Raw genomic sequence first — 14,296 nt, 5'->3', positions numbered from 1 at the left:
AGGCCGAGGAGGAGGAGTTCATGCCCTCCTCCATCAGCGCCAAGATCCTCCGCAAGGCCCTCAAGCAGCAGCAGGAGCAGCAGGAGGAGATCCTCCACGTACTATTCAGTCTTCTAATGGCACAAATTATCAACCTGTGCTACTACATGGGCTAGCTGACGTACTAATAAATCTTTAAAAATATATGTGAACTGATTTAGAAACTTAAAACTAAAAGTTAGAACACCATATGACGGAAAACTACTATTTAGAACGTGTATTTGTGGTTACATGATACTTGTATCCTTATATGTTGTGGACACAGTTTGTTGTGCCCGAGGCGCCCAGGGTTTGCAGTATGCAGTAAGTTTTCCATCGGCTGAGATCCAAGGTATCCATCCGTCTAGTCTTGGATATAAATTGCTTATGACCTTGCGACCATGGTGCCAATACTTCGATTATTATACGGAGCCTGATATGTACTACATGCACTATATATTTTCATTAGGTACATGAACACCATTTTTTTAGTATAGTCACCACTAGAATAGATGCATTTTTTCAGTATTGTTACTAATAGAAAGTATTTCACATATATAAGAGATGGACTGTTTTATATCACGCACAAACAACAAAAAGACTAGAGGAACTACATGACAAAAAAATAACAATTGAAAGAAGAAATTCTATGAAATTTTGTTCAATCAGGCATGCTTCAAAAGAGGCGTGACATGTCTTTTGGTTGCATATTCATGTGATGACAAGAGAATTAATTTAGTTGGGATGACACTTGCTCACTTTCTTTCACTAAATCTAGTGGGTGACCTCTTTGTGACGGCGGCGAATGTCATATTTGGAGATCGATCGAGGTATATGGCGTCACAAGGCCCAAAACCAAAAATGGTAGAATGACCCTCAAGTTAGAAACCAACCGACCCACAACCATTGAGTTGGGACTGTTGGATTAATAAACCCTTCACCCATCAAACCCTTCCAGCTCCTTGCGGATGGACGGTGCTTGGACACATTTGAAAACCTATACTCTAGTAGTCTGATTACCACTATACTTACATCTGGGTGCCGCTTATTTGCGTAGGACATGTTTGACCAATGTTGTGACCACGCAAGGGATAACTGGTTCTTGTTGTGGGAGGACGCGAAGAAGATGTGGTTGATAGTGAGTGGGGAGTTCCACAGAGAAATGCGGGAGTTCCTCCGCAAGCAAAAATGATCCAAGGGAAGTGACCATCTGGAAAGAAGAGAAGGTGCTACTTGTCTGTACCACATGCTCCTTCATGTGAGGAAGGCCTGAATATACCTACCCAGCAGACAAGTCTTTAGAAGATCCAACTGCAGGAGGCAGAGTGGTAGTCTGGCAGATGTTGAAATCATTTGGACTCGACGGTTGTAAATCGAATGTAATCATATGTTTGATAGGTTCAGTCTGCGGTTTGCGCCATGCTAAATGTAAGCCACAGAAGGTAGTGGATTATTCTGTTAGGCAAATCAAAATCCGATGAACTGTACGTGATCCACTTCTCCAGTTCAGTTTTGCATGGAAGTTGCGTACAATTGTGATTAATCTGTGTCAGTCAGTTTGGAACCAGACATGTTTGCAAAACCGCATCCAGACAGGATTGACAATTTTGATTTTCGGTAAATTTGTTTATAATCTTGTTAACAAAATATATCCACACTCTGGTGTGTAGAGTTAAAAATACAATGAGCGTTCAATTATGTTCAGGCATAGGACAATATGAATATACCAAAGTCGAAATATGGCCTCACATTAAACGAGTGTTCAGTATAGAAACAAATTTATATTTAAAAAACTGGTTTCAAATATTTGAATGAAAGTTCCACTTTTTTGTTCACAACATCGAACGGCTCGTTGTGTTGACACCAAAGGTATGGCAATGGTCGTCAACTCAACCGGAGGCAAAACCAAAACTGACTGTCTTACAACTGAACCGGAGGCAAAACTAGCCGACAAAACCGGTTAACATGGTTGGTAACAAATCCTTCTGAGATGATTGTTTCCTTTTCTCATCCACATTATATTAACTAGAGAAAATGAAATAGGACTTTGCCTATAAATGTGTGTTTGGAAATCAGACTTATCCTTATCATATCCTATATCATATACAAAGAGGAAGAAACACTTGAATATTATTAGAGTAGTAATTGTCATTGGTGACGATGCGAAAGGAAACAAACATGAAAAATCTTTAATCTACACATAAAAAAGATGGTCGATAAGTTTCCAATACCAACAATCGATCAACGGTGTGTTTCCTACCTATTTTGTATCAGTACACGCTTTCACAACCAACAACGGCTCCATTTTTAGATGGAAATACTCCTACACACTAGGATTAGGCCTCAATAAATATTTACCTTTTTCATCCCTCAATCCATAAAACTGATTGGCCCATGAAGGATGCCAGTATATATATGCCCCCATACACGAGCATGTCCTCCAAAGTTCATCGAGCAAACACACAAACATTGGACTACCACCGAACTTATCCAACAACTTTGTCAAGTCTTCTCTTTGAAATGGAGGGTGTTACAGTGTTGATTGTTGGTGCTGGGCCAGCAGGCCTCGCAACGGCAGCATGCCTTAGCCAATTCTCAATTCCTTATGCCATCGTCGAGCGCGAGAGCTGTAGCGCGTCACTCTGGCGCAACCGCGCGTATGATCGTCTAAAGCTGCATCTCGCAAAGGAGTTCTGTGAGTTGCCACACATGTCATACCCTGTAGATGCACCAACATACATACCAAAAACCTTGTTTGTGAAGTACTTGGATCACTATGTTGAGCGTTTCAACATTCAACCAAAGTATCTCACCAGCGTGGAGTCATCCACATATGACAATGATGAAAAATGTTGGTCCATTGTGGCAAAGGACATGTCAAAGTGCACCACAGTCAAGTTCATGGCGAAGTTTCTTGTTGTGGCAAGTGGTGAGAATAGTGCAGAGAATATTCCAATGTTCCCTGGACTGGAAAACTTTCCAGGTGATGTTATCCACTCCTCAAGCTACAAGTCAGGCAAGAGCTACTCTGGCAAGAATGTATTGGTCGTTGGATCTGGCAACTCCGGGATGGAAATTGCTTATGACCTTGCGACCCATGGTGCCAACACATCGATTGTTATACGAAGCCCGGTACGTACGTGCACTATATATTTTCACTGGGTGCATGAACGCAAATTCTTAGTATAGTTACTAATAGAAGAGATGCAATTTTCAGTGTTTTACTAATAGGAAGTATTTCACATAGAAAAAGAGATGGACTATTTTATATCACACACAAACAACTGAAAGACTAGAGGAACCACATGACAAAAATTCATTTCTTGAAAGAAGAAATTCTATGAAAATTTATTTATCATGCATACTTCAAAAGAGGTGTGACGTGTTTTGTTGTTGCAGATTCATGTAATGACAAAGGAATTAATTCGTTTGGGGATGACACTTGCTCACCGTCTTCCATTGAATCTAGTGGATAAACTCCTTGTGATGGCAGCGTATTTAATATTTGGAGACCTGTCACAGCATGGCATCACAAGGCCAAAAATGGGTCCAATGACCCTCAAATCAGAAACAGGCCGATCTGCAGTAATTGATGTTGGGACTGTTGGATTGATCAAAAAAGGCATCATCAAAGTAAGTATGTCATTGACATGACATAAATTTATAACATATGTTGATTTGATATGCCAAGTTATCAATGTATTTTTATCTCCTAAAGGTTCGAGGGAGCATTAATAAGATCAAGGGCAACATAGTTAAATTTCAATGCAGTAAAAGAATGTCATTTGATGCAATTGTGTTTGCAACTGGATACAAAAGCACGGCAAATATGTGGCTCAAGGTAATATAGCTTGTGTTTGAACATGTCTGAGTTTGTTTTCTTTGTGTAACCATTATTAAATCTGCTAACAAGGTCTATGTGTTTTTAATCCAGGATGGTGAGAGCATGTTAAATGGCAACGGACTGCCCATCCAAAAATATCCGAATCATTGGAAAGGTGAAAATGGGCTCTACTGTGCTGGGTTGGCGAGGAGAGGATTAGCTGGTATTGCAACAGACGCCAAGAATATCGCTAATGACATCAAATCTGTGATGGACTCTATGTCAAGTTAAATCATCTTTTACATGTAGTTTTCCATGGCAAGCATGCTAGAAGGTTGATTCTTTGAGAAATATATCCATTGTGTCACCTTTGTATCTAGCTTTTAGACAAATAGATTTATGTTTATTTCAAGGTTCATATGATGTACTCCCTCCGTTCCAAATTAGTCGTCGTGTTGTTAGTTCAAATTTGAACTAAAACCACGACGACTAATTTGGAACGGAGGGAGTACTATTATACTATAATAAGAAAGCGCTTTGTACTCTTATTGTGCAGAGAGATTTATAATTTTGCTTGAAACTAAAACTGTGAATTATATTTTATTTAATTGAAGCAAGATGCATGCACTCAATACTCTGTTATCTATACCAAAATATCTTGTGGCATGTTTACCCCATCAGTGTATGAGATAGTAACCACATCAGCCCAAAATAACTGCATAGTTCACTACATCCATTACAGGTACTGTAGTGCTATCCAGTCTTAGAATGGCACTAGTTATCAACGAGTGCAACTACATCATATTTAGAATGTTTACCTTTCTTTATCGTGTTTAGAATGCGTAACTTTTTTTGAGATAAATTTAGAATGTTTACTTTTTCTTGAGAAACAATAATTACAACGTTACTAGCTCCGATGAGCTGTCAAAAATAGCACATCCTTTTTTAGGGTAAATAGCACATCTAACCTTTTTCTAGACAAAAATAGCACATCTACTTTTTTTTAAGGTAAAATAGCACATCTAACTAAGGCATTGTTCCCAAAAAAACTGAGGCATGATGGGCCGGCCCCTTAAGCAAGGGGAAGAAGCAAGCAGGCCCAGAAATGACGAGCGAGGCCTCCACAAGTCCACAGAAACAAAACCCGCCAATCCAATCCGCCATCCTACTCCTCCTCTAGGGTTTTTACCACGCAGCCCCGCCGTCTCCCTCCGTCCCCCGCCGCCCCGCCTCCTCCCTACCCGGCAGGCCACCACCGAGCTCGACCCAGCGGCCATGGCCGGGAAGAAGCGCAAGTCCACCGAGAAGCAGCCCAAGGGCAGCCGCCTGCCGCTCGGCGCCGACGCCGACGCGGTGGCCGACGCCGGCAAGCGCCGCCGCTCTGGCGCCGCCAAGCGCCACCAGGCCGAGGAGGAGGAGTCCGTGCCCTCCTCCATCAGCGCCAAGATCCTCCGCGAGGCCCTCAGGCAGCAGCAGGAGGAGGGCCTCGCCGACTCCCGCCACGCCGCCGCCGCCGCCACACCTGCCGCCCCAGCTGTTTCTGCAGCCCCGTCCACGTCCTTCCCCGTCCCTGCTGCCGACGGCGGCGACGATGATGACGAGGACGTCGACGAGTTCGACGGCTTCGACGCCCTGAGCGAGTACGACGGCGGCGTGGTGCGTGCTCTCGCTTGCTTCGTCAGTCGTCGCGGTAAAATGGGACTGTTTTTTAGGTGTTGCTGACTCGAATTTGGTGGTTTTGGTAGCCGGAGATCGACGAGGAGGACGAGAAGGCCCTTGCCGCATTCATGTCCAAGGACACCTCCTCCAAGCAATCGCTTGGTGATATCATCCTCCAGAAGATCAGAGAGAAGGACGCCACGGTCTCAACAGGTGTGCATCCATTCTCAACTCTGATGCTTCTTATCAATTATTGACCATTGCGCCGATGAGGAACCCTTTTGAGCTCAGTTTAATCGCATTTTGGATGCGGAGTAAATTGAAATAAGATGGCCAATGTGTATGTTTTGTGTATGGAAACCCTGAGTCTGTGTGTTTTTGTGCAGAAGCACGGCCTGCTGTCAAGTTGGACAGCCGAATCATTGAACTCTATAAAGAGTACGTGCCAGGCTACTTGCTCCATTCCAGTTCACAGAGGAGCTTTGTCTCGCTGTTTTAATAAGGGATGCTGATTGTTGGATTTGTCATACGCAGGGTTGGCCAGCTCTTGAGCCGATACACCAGTGGCAAAATCCCCAAAGCATTCAAGCGTATCCCGTCGTTGGAATGCTGGGCAGATGTGCTGCAGTTAACTGAGCCTCAGAACTGGTCGCCTAACGCAGTGTACCAAGCAACACGGCTCTTCTCTTCAAACATGAACGCGAAGAACGCCGTGCGGTTCTACGAAGCTATTCTGCTGCCGCGCCTTCGCCATGACATAAAAACTAACAAGAGGCTCCATTTTGCACTTTATCAGTCTATGAAAAAATCCCTCTACAAGCCTGCTGCCTTTTTCAAGGGAATTCTGCTGCCACTCTGTCAGGTAACACTTTAGAGCAGAGAATTTTCTAGGACGCGTGGCAAATTCATTGCATTTTATTTTGTATGGTGTATGACTGTATTGCTATTGCATTGGACGAACCATAATCCACATTTAGTGCTAGTTAGACTTGCATCTGAATGAAGTTGGTATTGTTTCCTTTCCTCTTCACTATATAAGCTCAAATTTCTGACTGCAGGAAGGAAATTGCACTCTGCGTGAAGCAGTAATTATTGGTAGTATTATCCAGAAAGTCACCATTCCTCCACTCCATGCGAGGTTAGCTTAATGTGATGTAAAATTCTTGTCTAAGATGGTTGTGAAGTTGATATCTTATATCTACTTATCATTTTGATGCAGCGCGGCATTAATGAAACTAGCAGATCTGGAGTACTGTGGCACCACTAGGTAAAGTGTGACACCTTAAGTCTTTTTTTGTATTTGTGATCTTCCACAAATTTTGCCCAATGAACTTCGTACTTTTGTGACTAACCATAGTTTTTTTCATAGTGGAAATTACTAGTTGAAAGACATTTCTTCGTATGTACTCCCTCCGTTCCGAATTACTTGTCACACGTATGGATGTATCTAGATGTATTTTAGTTTTAGATACATCCATTTCAGCGACGAGTAATTTGGAACGGAGGGAGTAGATGAAATGCTGCCATAGTAATAGGGTTATAGCTGGTCAGATGTTACATTTTTTTTTGAGGTGTTGGTCAGATGTTACATGATGTAGAAAAAACAGCAGCACTTCCTTTACCCTCTTTTTACCTGTGTCTGTCTTCCAATTTATACAACATTGTAATCTTGACCAAAGGGTTTACACAAACCTGTTCTTACATTTTTTCCAAATAGAGACCACCATGCTGCCACTAGGAATTCCATTATTTGTGCCTCTAAATTTAGGAGCTCGTTGTATATGTTGCGGTTGTGTCTTTGTTGTAGCTATCTGGATGAGCATTCTAGCTTCTACAGAATTTCAGGGGTGAAATTGATCATTGTCGTAGCAATGTTCATATTTGAATTTTGAAGCCAAGTAGTTCTGTCATGCAACATGATGGACTGGAATGTATGTTACTTTCTAAGAGCATAGCTCGCGTGATATTTAGCTGGCAACTGCATTGTGTGTGTAGCTCAGGATTCTTGTAGAACAGTGGTTGGACTGTATCTCCTTTTCCGTATATGTCCATGACTTAATTCCCTGAACATGTTGTAAGCTAATTAATCTCTCTCTTGCAGTTACTTTATCAAGCTGTTTCTGGATAAGAAATATGCTCTGCCGTACCGTGTACTCGATGCTGTTTTTGCCCATTTCATGCGGTTTCTTGATGATGAGAGAAGCATGCCTGTTATATGGCACCAGTCACTGCTCGCCTTTGTGGAAAGGTTAGTGATGGATGTGTAAAGTTTGAAGGCATATTTTGACTAATCTGAAAGGCACCGCTCTTAGTTCAGCAAAACAATTACTACGCTTGTAATATAGCAAGTTCTCTTTACCTGCTTTTCTTCTCAACGTGAAAAATGTTCCTGTGGAAAGTGTGAAGTTATACAGTTTGACCACTGACTAGTTTCTTTGCTATTTACGGCTCAGAGCCTGATGATAGAAAGTTTCCATTATGGATGTCATTGCAATGTTTTCACTAGTTCATTCATGTGCTGCTTAATATTTTTATGACAGATACAAGAATGAGTTGGAGAAGAAAGACAAGGAACAGCTCTCACGCTTGTTAGATAACCAGAAGCATTATTTGGTACGATCCTCTCATTTCACCGTTTGAATGTCTGCATCCTGGATTTTGAAGTGCTGCCCATTTAACTGAAATCTATGAATGTATATATACAGGTAACTCCAGAAATCCGCAGGGAACTCCGGAGTAGTGCCAACAGGGGCGAAAAGCCGACCGATATGTCGATATATATCCTTTACTTACTTACTAAGCCCAAATGGGTTTCATACCCAAAGGACTGGCTAGTTTTTACGTTGGCTCGCCAAGACTATCATAACCCTCCTTTACCCGGGCTTGGGACCGGTTATGCCTAGAAGACATAGGCGAAGTTGTCCTTTACTGGTTGCGCCATTTATTTCCAGTCTTTTTTGCTTTGCATGTTAATAGTCGGTCGAGCAAAAAGATTTTATTCTCTTGCAATCGAAAGTTTTTCTACTGATGTACAACAACAATGTTGAGCCCTTAACTCTGTGCTTACGTTCACCTGTTTCCGTGATCACCAAGCCGATCGAAGAGGACAGGTGGAATGTTCCGGAAGTGCCTATGGAGGAAGATTAGTGGCCGTGGAGAGTGTCATAGTTGGTTTGCCTGTGTGAGCTTCATCAGCGCTTCAGTTTTGATCATTACGTGTTTTTGTGTGGGCAATTTGTACTTGCGATGTTGTTGAGAAAGAGAAAGATTGTTATTACATATACCCTGGTTTGTAAGGACGGCTGCTATAGAGGTGCCGGTTGAATTCACTAAAACATAAGAGCTCAGGTTGATTTCAAAATGTGTTCATGATACCAGAATATGGCATATAGTGTAGGTGAAGGACTTGAAGAGAACTTTTCGGTGCCATTGGAACACAAGACAATTTTCCCAACACACCGCAAAAGGCTCCCCCAAACTACATCCGGCTTCTTCCACGGTAGCACTCCATCAGCTCCCAGTCCAAGCTCTTGCACCATCAGCGGATCATCACATACTTGCTGGTTAACAATAGAGTAGCTTTGTTCACTAGTAATTTCCCGCGAGTTTTGCAGATTGCATTGCAAGTGAAAGAGGAACTTAACGAGAGTTGGATTATGGTCGCAAGCCTGATCAGTTTATCCTGTTGGACTTTGACTCGTATAACAACCAATATATAGCAGCAGCTGTTGGACTTTGACTCGTATAACAACCAATATATAGCAGCAGCTTGTTCAATTCTGGACATCCCATACTTTTAGTGCAACGAATCAACAATCATCTGAATCTGAATACATAGAGTTAACACAAACTTGCAGTGAAAGTGTCCTTCTAATCACGCAACAAATATATATATCCCTTGTATTAGTAATAGGAACGGAGCAATATAGATAGAAAAAGGAAGAAAAAAAGGATGCAGAAATGCTAGGATCAAACTGCATTTTCGGAAGGCAACATGAGTTAGGGTTTTTCTTCACCGGGGACGCTGATTATCAAAGATAAAAGCCTTGCGACCGCCGCCTTCCTCATTGATCCCACTTGGTCTAACAAGCTCGAGCTCAACATTGCCCATATCTCCGAGTGAAAGATGCGCCATGTACAACCAAACGAAAGTGTGCTAAGCTGCTTTGCATGCTCCTCCCCGTGGGATTTTCCAGCAACGTAGAGGAGAATCATTGCCCACGCATACGCGAGAAATTCCAATGATTCATGACAAGGACGCTCACCTTGAAAAACAAAGCCCGCGAGCAAAACCGGGCTACTTGGGGCATAGAGGTACTGATCCGTAGCCAGTTTGTCCAGGAACCGTTCCTTTGTGGTCTGTGGAACCGATAGCACCGGCGTTGGCCGCGCTCTCCGAAGCTTCCTTCAGTATGTCGCTTATGTTGCTGCTGGCCATGGTGAGCATGGTAGGATGCAAGACCAACAGGTAAATCATGTATTCAGATATCCTCCTGCATGTATCCATAAGCTGGCGTGCCTTCTCCGTGATGTCACAACTTGTCCCCGAGGGATTCTTGTACCGGTGCAAGAACATGTCTGTGTAGACATGTAGGAACAGGATGGCCTCCTCAAAGGGTTTCTGTAGTATCGTGTCCAATGCTGGACCAAGACCCGGTGATGGGCTTGTACCACCGTGAAGTAACCCAGGATGATGCTTAGTTTCAAAGATGACATTCTTGAACTCTGCCTTGATCTGAACGCTCTTGGTATGCCGGAAGTTGCGCCAGAGCTCCTTGGCTCCTACCAGATTCATCATTTTCCCCATCATCGACTCAGAGAAGCAGCAGGAATTGAGAAAATTGTATTGCCCCATGGAATTTGACCACCTTGGCCTTGACTCTGGCTGTAGGCTCTTGAAAATAGACCAGGCCACACGGGCAAGCCTCCGGCACTTGCAGGATTCCAAGAATGCCCATGTACATGGAGACATCATCACCATCAAGAAGACGGCACAAACTTCAGTGCGGAATGCTCCAATGAACAATGCATAGGTTATTGCAACATCAACTCTACTATAATACCTTTGCTTGTTACCCACAAGGAAGAGCACAAAAGCAACTACCAGTGAAATGTGAGTGAGACATCGGAGTATGGCCCCAAGCCATGTTCGAACCACCCTTGCCTTGGTGTACAGATTGTCATACATCAGCCCTAGCTCAATCTCCAGAATTTTGAATATATGTTGCCCATCTGCTGGTACTTGAAAAACATTACCAGCGGTAAATGTTGTCTGTATGTTACCTTCCATTTTAGCAAGCTTGCGACCAACAAATAGATTTCTGACACCTGGTGCACTAGACAAAGCATACTTCACAATTGTCAGATAGTCCAATTCCAGCTCGCCTTGTAGATCAGGAAATTGACCTGTTTTCACATAAGTAGAATCATCATCCCTAAGGGCATTTCGGCTTGCGCACTTGAGAGCCCATGTCCGCTCCACGTACTTGATGATTCCAGCCACAAAGACAAATATGGCTGGGATCAGAAACTGGCTGTGTGCTGATGACTTCCAAAACACGTACAAGGCCAAGCCAACTTGGGCCAGTAGATTGAGCATGTGCCTCGGCCATAACTCATTGTCCTCAATGGAGAAAGCGGTGATGGTGTCTTGCCCACCAAGATGAATGAGGAGGAAAGGCGTCCAGAAAAACGAGAGCCGGTGCATTTCTCCAGCTCCAGGCACATCACTCTCATGTAATGAAAGCTGGCCAAGAGCATAGACTGCGACCACGTCGGATAGCAAGTAAGCCAACCAAATCAGAAGCCTCAGTCCTGAGTTGGTACTGCACCGCCGGAGGCCACCAGAAAAGAAGACGAAAATCTGTAGCGTGAAGCTTAGGAGCACCAGTAGCTGTAGTTCCCAATCATTCCATAGTTGCATCAGCATCGGCATCTTTAGAATTAAAAGTGTGATTTCCTCAATCCTGTATATATATATATATATGCATGTCAGCTCAGTGGCGGAGCTAGCATTTGACAACAGGGTGGGCCGATTCCACAAAAAATTCTAAATCAGAGATTCAGAGATGAGGGGATGGGGGGCGCAGTCAGTGGGATGGGGTACCCCTCTCTGAAGAAGGCCTGGTCAGGATGGGGTGGATCAGCTGCTGAGCGCCGGAGGCTCTGAGCGGATTGTCGGACTGGGCGGCTCTGGCTAGCGGGGCGGCTGGGCGCCCCTGCGCGGACAGCAGCCGGCCGGGCGGCGGGCGGGGCAGGCAGCCAGGCACCAGGCAGGCCGCGGTCGGCGGGCGGCTCGGCTGGCGGCGGATCGAAATCGGACGCCACAGTCAGCTTAATTGAACAATGTCAGATCAGTGTGGTTTATGTTACAGCATCATGGACAGTGTTTATATTCCTAATCTCTTTCTATGATCATAATATGGAACCAGCTAGGGCTAACATTATGCTCGACTCTTCAACGGAACTTCATCGGACAAAACAGTTAAGCAAAACAAAATTGTTTTCCCCGTTTAGGGCATCTCCAATGGTTGTAAGTTAGTTGCCAGTAGACTTTGACACATATGATTTTTTATGATGTGTCATACAATAAGTGAGGAAAGAGAGGAAGGTTGTATGTACATGAACCAACACCCCTTGCACAAGCTCCAATGTAAATGAGAGAGCACCTTATTTATTATATCTCACATCCTATTAGACAAACTAGATACAACTTATTGAAGTTGTTGTACGTTAAGGTGTTGGTTGATGACATGTCATATTTTACCAACAAGCTAACATACAAACTATTGAAGATGCTCTTACAAGTACAAGAAGGATCACAATAAGTACAAATCTCTATTAAATGCCCAAAGAGCACCCAAGATTTCTGTGTTTACCATATGACATGGTGCACCAATATCGCATTAAATATCAAACAGGAAATTAAGAAATGTAAAAGGATCGATGTTAAGAATGGCCATACGATATTTGCATATGCACTTGTCCAACAGATTAGCTCATTATGAAAAAATTGAGGCACACCTGATTTAGAAGAATTGTGTTGCACCCTAGCACATCATTCTGTTAAGAACTTGAGATCAATGCTCCTCTCCTCTGTGCAACAAACTTTGCAAACTTCATTTCAAAGTGTTCCTTTGAGGTCACCTGTACACATATATATAAAAAGTACAGATGAAATATATGAATGCAAACAAGCACAAGGCGAAGAGATGCTTGATTTCCAAGGATCGTATCCATGGTGGGGAACTTACTTCCAAGCATACCACTGATTCCTTTCTTGTACTACTTCTAAATAAATGGCATATGCTTCCTCTGTGCAACAAAACTTGGAAAACTTCGTCCCAAATATTCCTTCAAGGTCCCAAACTTCAGAGGGGAGATATTAATGCAGACAAGTATATATAAAGGATGCTTAATTTTCAAGGATCATGTCCATGACGGGAGACTTACTTCGAACCATACCCCTGATTTCTTTCTTGTACTTCTAACCAAGGACATATTCCCTTTGTTAGATCCCAATATTTCCGTGGTTCACCCTTGCGGCGTTTTTATGCAAAGGTCCCCGTGGTTTTTATGAATTAAACCCGCCGTCCCGATTTTAGTGAATACGCATCACGCAGGATCCCCTCCATCCTCCGCACGCAAGATCCCCTCCATCCTCCCCAGGCACGAGCAGGCGCACCCCCGCCGGCGGCGCCACCGCCTTCCTCGTGGAGTCCGCGGCCAAATTCCACGTCGGGAGCAGTGGTCTCCATCTCTCCAACTCCTCCCTCTCCCTCGAGCCTCGACCTCCCCGGCAACCTTCCTCCCCTCCCAAGTCCTTGTCTAAGATGGTTGTGAAGTTGATATCTTATCTCTACTTATCATTTTGATGCAGTGCAGCATTAATGAAACTAGCAGATCTGGAGTATTGTGGCACCACTAGGTAAAGTGTGGCACCTTATAATCTGTTCTTTTGTTTGTGTGTGTGTGTGCGCGCGCGCGTGTAATATAAGAACATCCACAAATTTTGCCTAATGAACTTTATACTTCTGTGACTAAGCATTGCCTTTTCTTGGAGTGAATTGCAAAGAACAACCACATTGACACATAGGATTGCAGAAAACACTGATTTATGAACTTGTGACAGAAAACCACTGATTCTTTGCCTAATCTTCAGCAAAAAACACAGATTTATGAACTTGTGACAGAAACCACTGATTCTTTGCCTAATCTTTTGCAGAAAACACTGATTTATGAACTTGTGACAGAAACCACTGATTATTTGTCTAATCTTTTGCAGAAAACACTGATGAGTTTCTTTGGGCATTTTAACCACGATTATGAGATGTGGGTCCCGCAAAAGTTGACGTGGCATAACTATTGGTCCTTGGTATTTTTGCATAGGCACCCTTGGGAAAAAAAATCAAAAACGCAATCAGCTCCGGCTTGCGCGCCGCCGCGTCCGCATCATGGGGCGTTGGCCGGGTCAGCGCGCGGCTGCTGCTGCTTGCGCGCCGCCGTGCGGCTCCGCTGTTGCTTGTGTTGCTATGCTGCTTGTCATGCTCCATATCGACCGCAGTCTGACACTGCTACTACTTGTTGTTGCTCCGCTGCTGGTGCTTCCGTGTCACCGCGCCGCCGCTGCTGCTCCCGATTCGCCGCGCCACCGCTGCTGCTCCCGTGTCAACGCGCCGCCGCCGCTGCTTCTGATTCGCCGCGCCACCGCCGCTGCTCCCGTGTCAACGCGCCGCCGCCGTTGCTTCTGTGACGTCGTGCCACCGCCGCTGCTCCCGTGTCGAAGCGCCGCCGCTG

At 44.1% G+C, this 14,296-nt stretch overlaps 2 protein-coding genes across 2 annotated transcripts; both read left to right on the top strand.

Annotated features, from left to right (window-relative positions):
* The first annotated feature begins 2,538 nt into the window (after positions 1–2,538).
* Positions 2,539–4,132, top strand: LOC123047437 (probable indole-3-pyruvate monooxygenase YUCCA10). The gene is made up of 4 exons (XM_044470990.1): positions 2,539–3,150; positions 3,418–3,651; positions 3,737–3,859; positions 3,953–4,132. The coding sequence occupies exons 1-4, from the start codon at positions 2,539–2,541 to the stop codon at positions 4,130–4,132; spliced, it is 1,149 nt and encodes a 382-aa protein (XP_044326925.1).
* Positions 4,133–4,995: 863 nt separating this feature from the next.
* On the top strand, positions 4,996–8,861 carry LOC123047436 (bystin). The gene is made up of 10 exons (XM_044470988.1): positions 4,996–5,497; positions 5,587–5,713; positions 5,887–5,938; positions 6,035–6,362; positions 6,559–6,638; positions 6,720–6,767; positions 7,602–7,748; positions 8,041–8,113; positions 8,206–8,278; positions 8,568–8,861. The coding sequence occupies exons 1-10, from the start codon at positions 5,117–5,119 to the stop codon at positions 8,645–8,647; spliced, it is 1,389 nt and encodes a 462-aa protein (XP_044326923.1). The 5' UTR covers positions 4,996–5,116; the 3' UTR covers positions 8,648–8,861.
* Positions 8,862–14,296: the final 5,435 nt, after the last annotated feature.

The sequence above is a fragment of the Triticum aestivum genome, chromosome 2B, assembly GCF_018294505.1.
Source record: "Triticum aestivum cultivar Chinese Spring chromosome 2B, IWGSC CS RefSeq v2.1, whole genome shotgun sequence".
Lineage (NCBI taxonomy): Eukaryota > Viridiplantae > Streptophyta > Magnoliopsida > Poales > Poaceae > Triticum > Triticum aestivum.
Note: the sequence above shows the minus strand (reverse complement) of the source record. Positions and strands in the feature narration are given on the sequence as shown.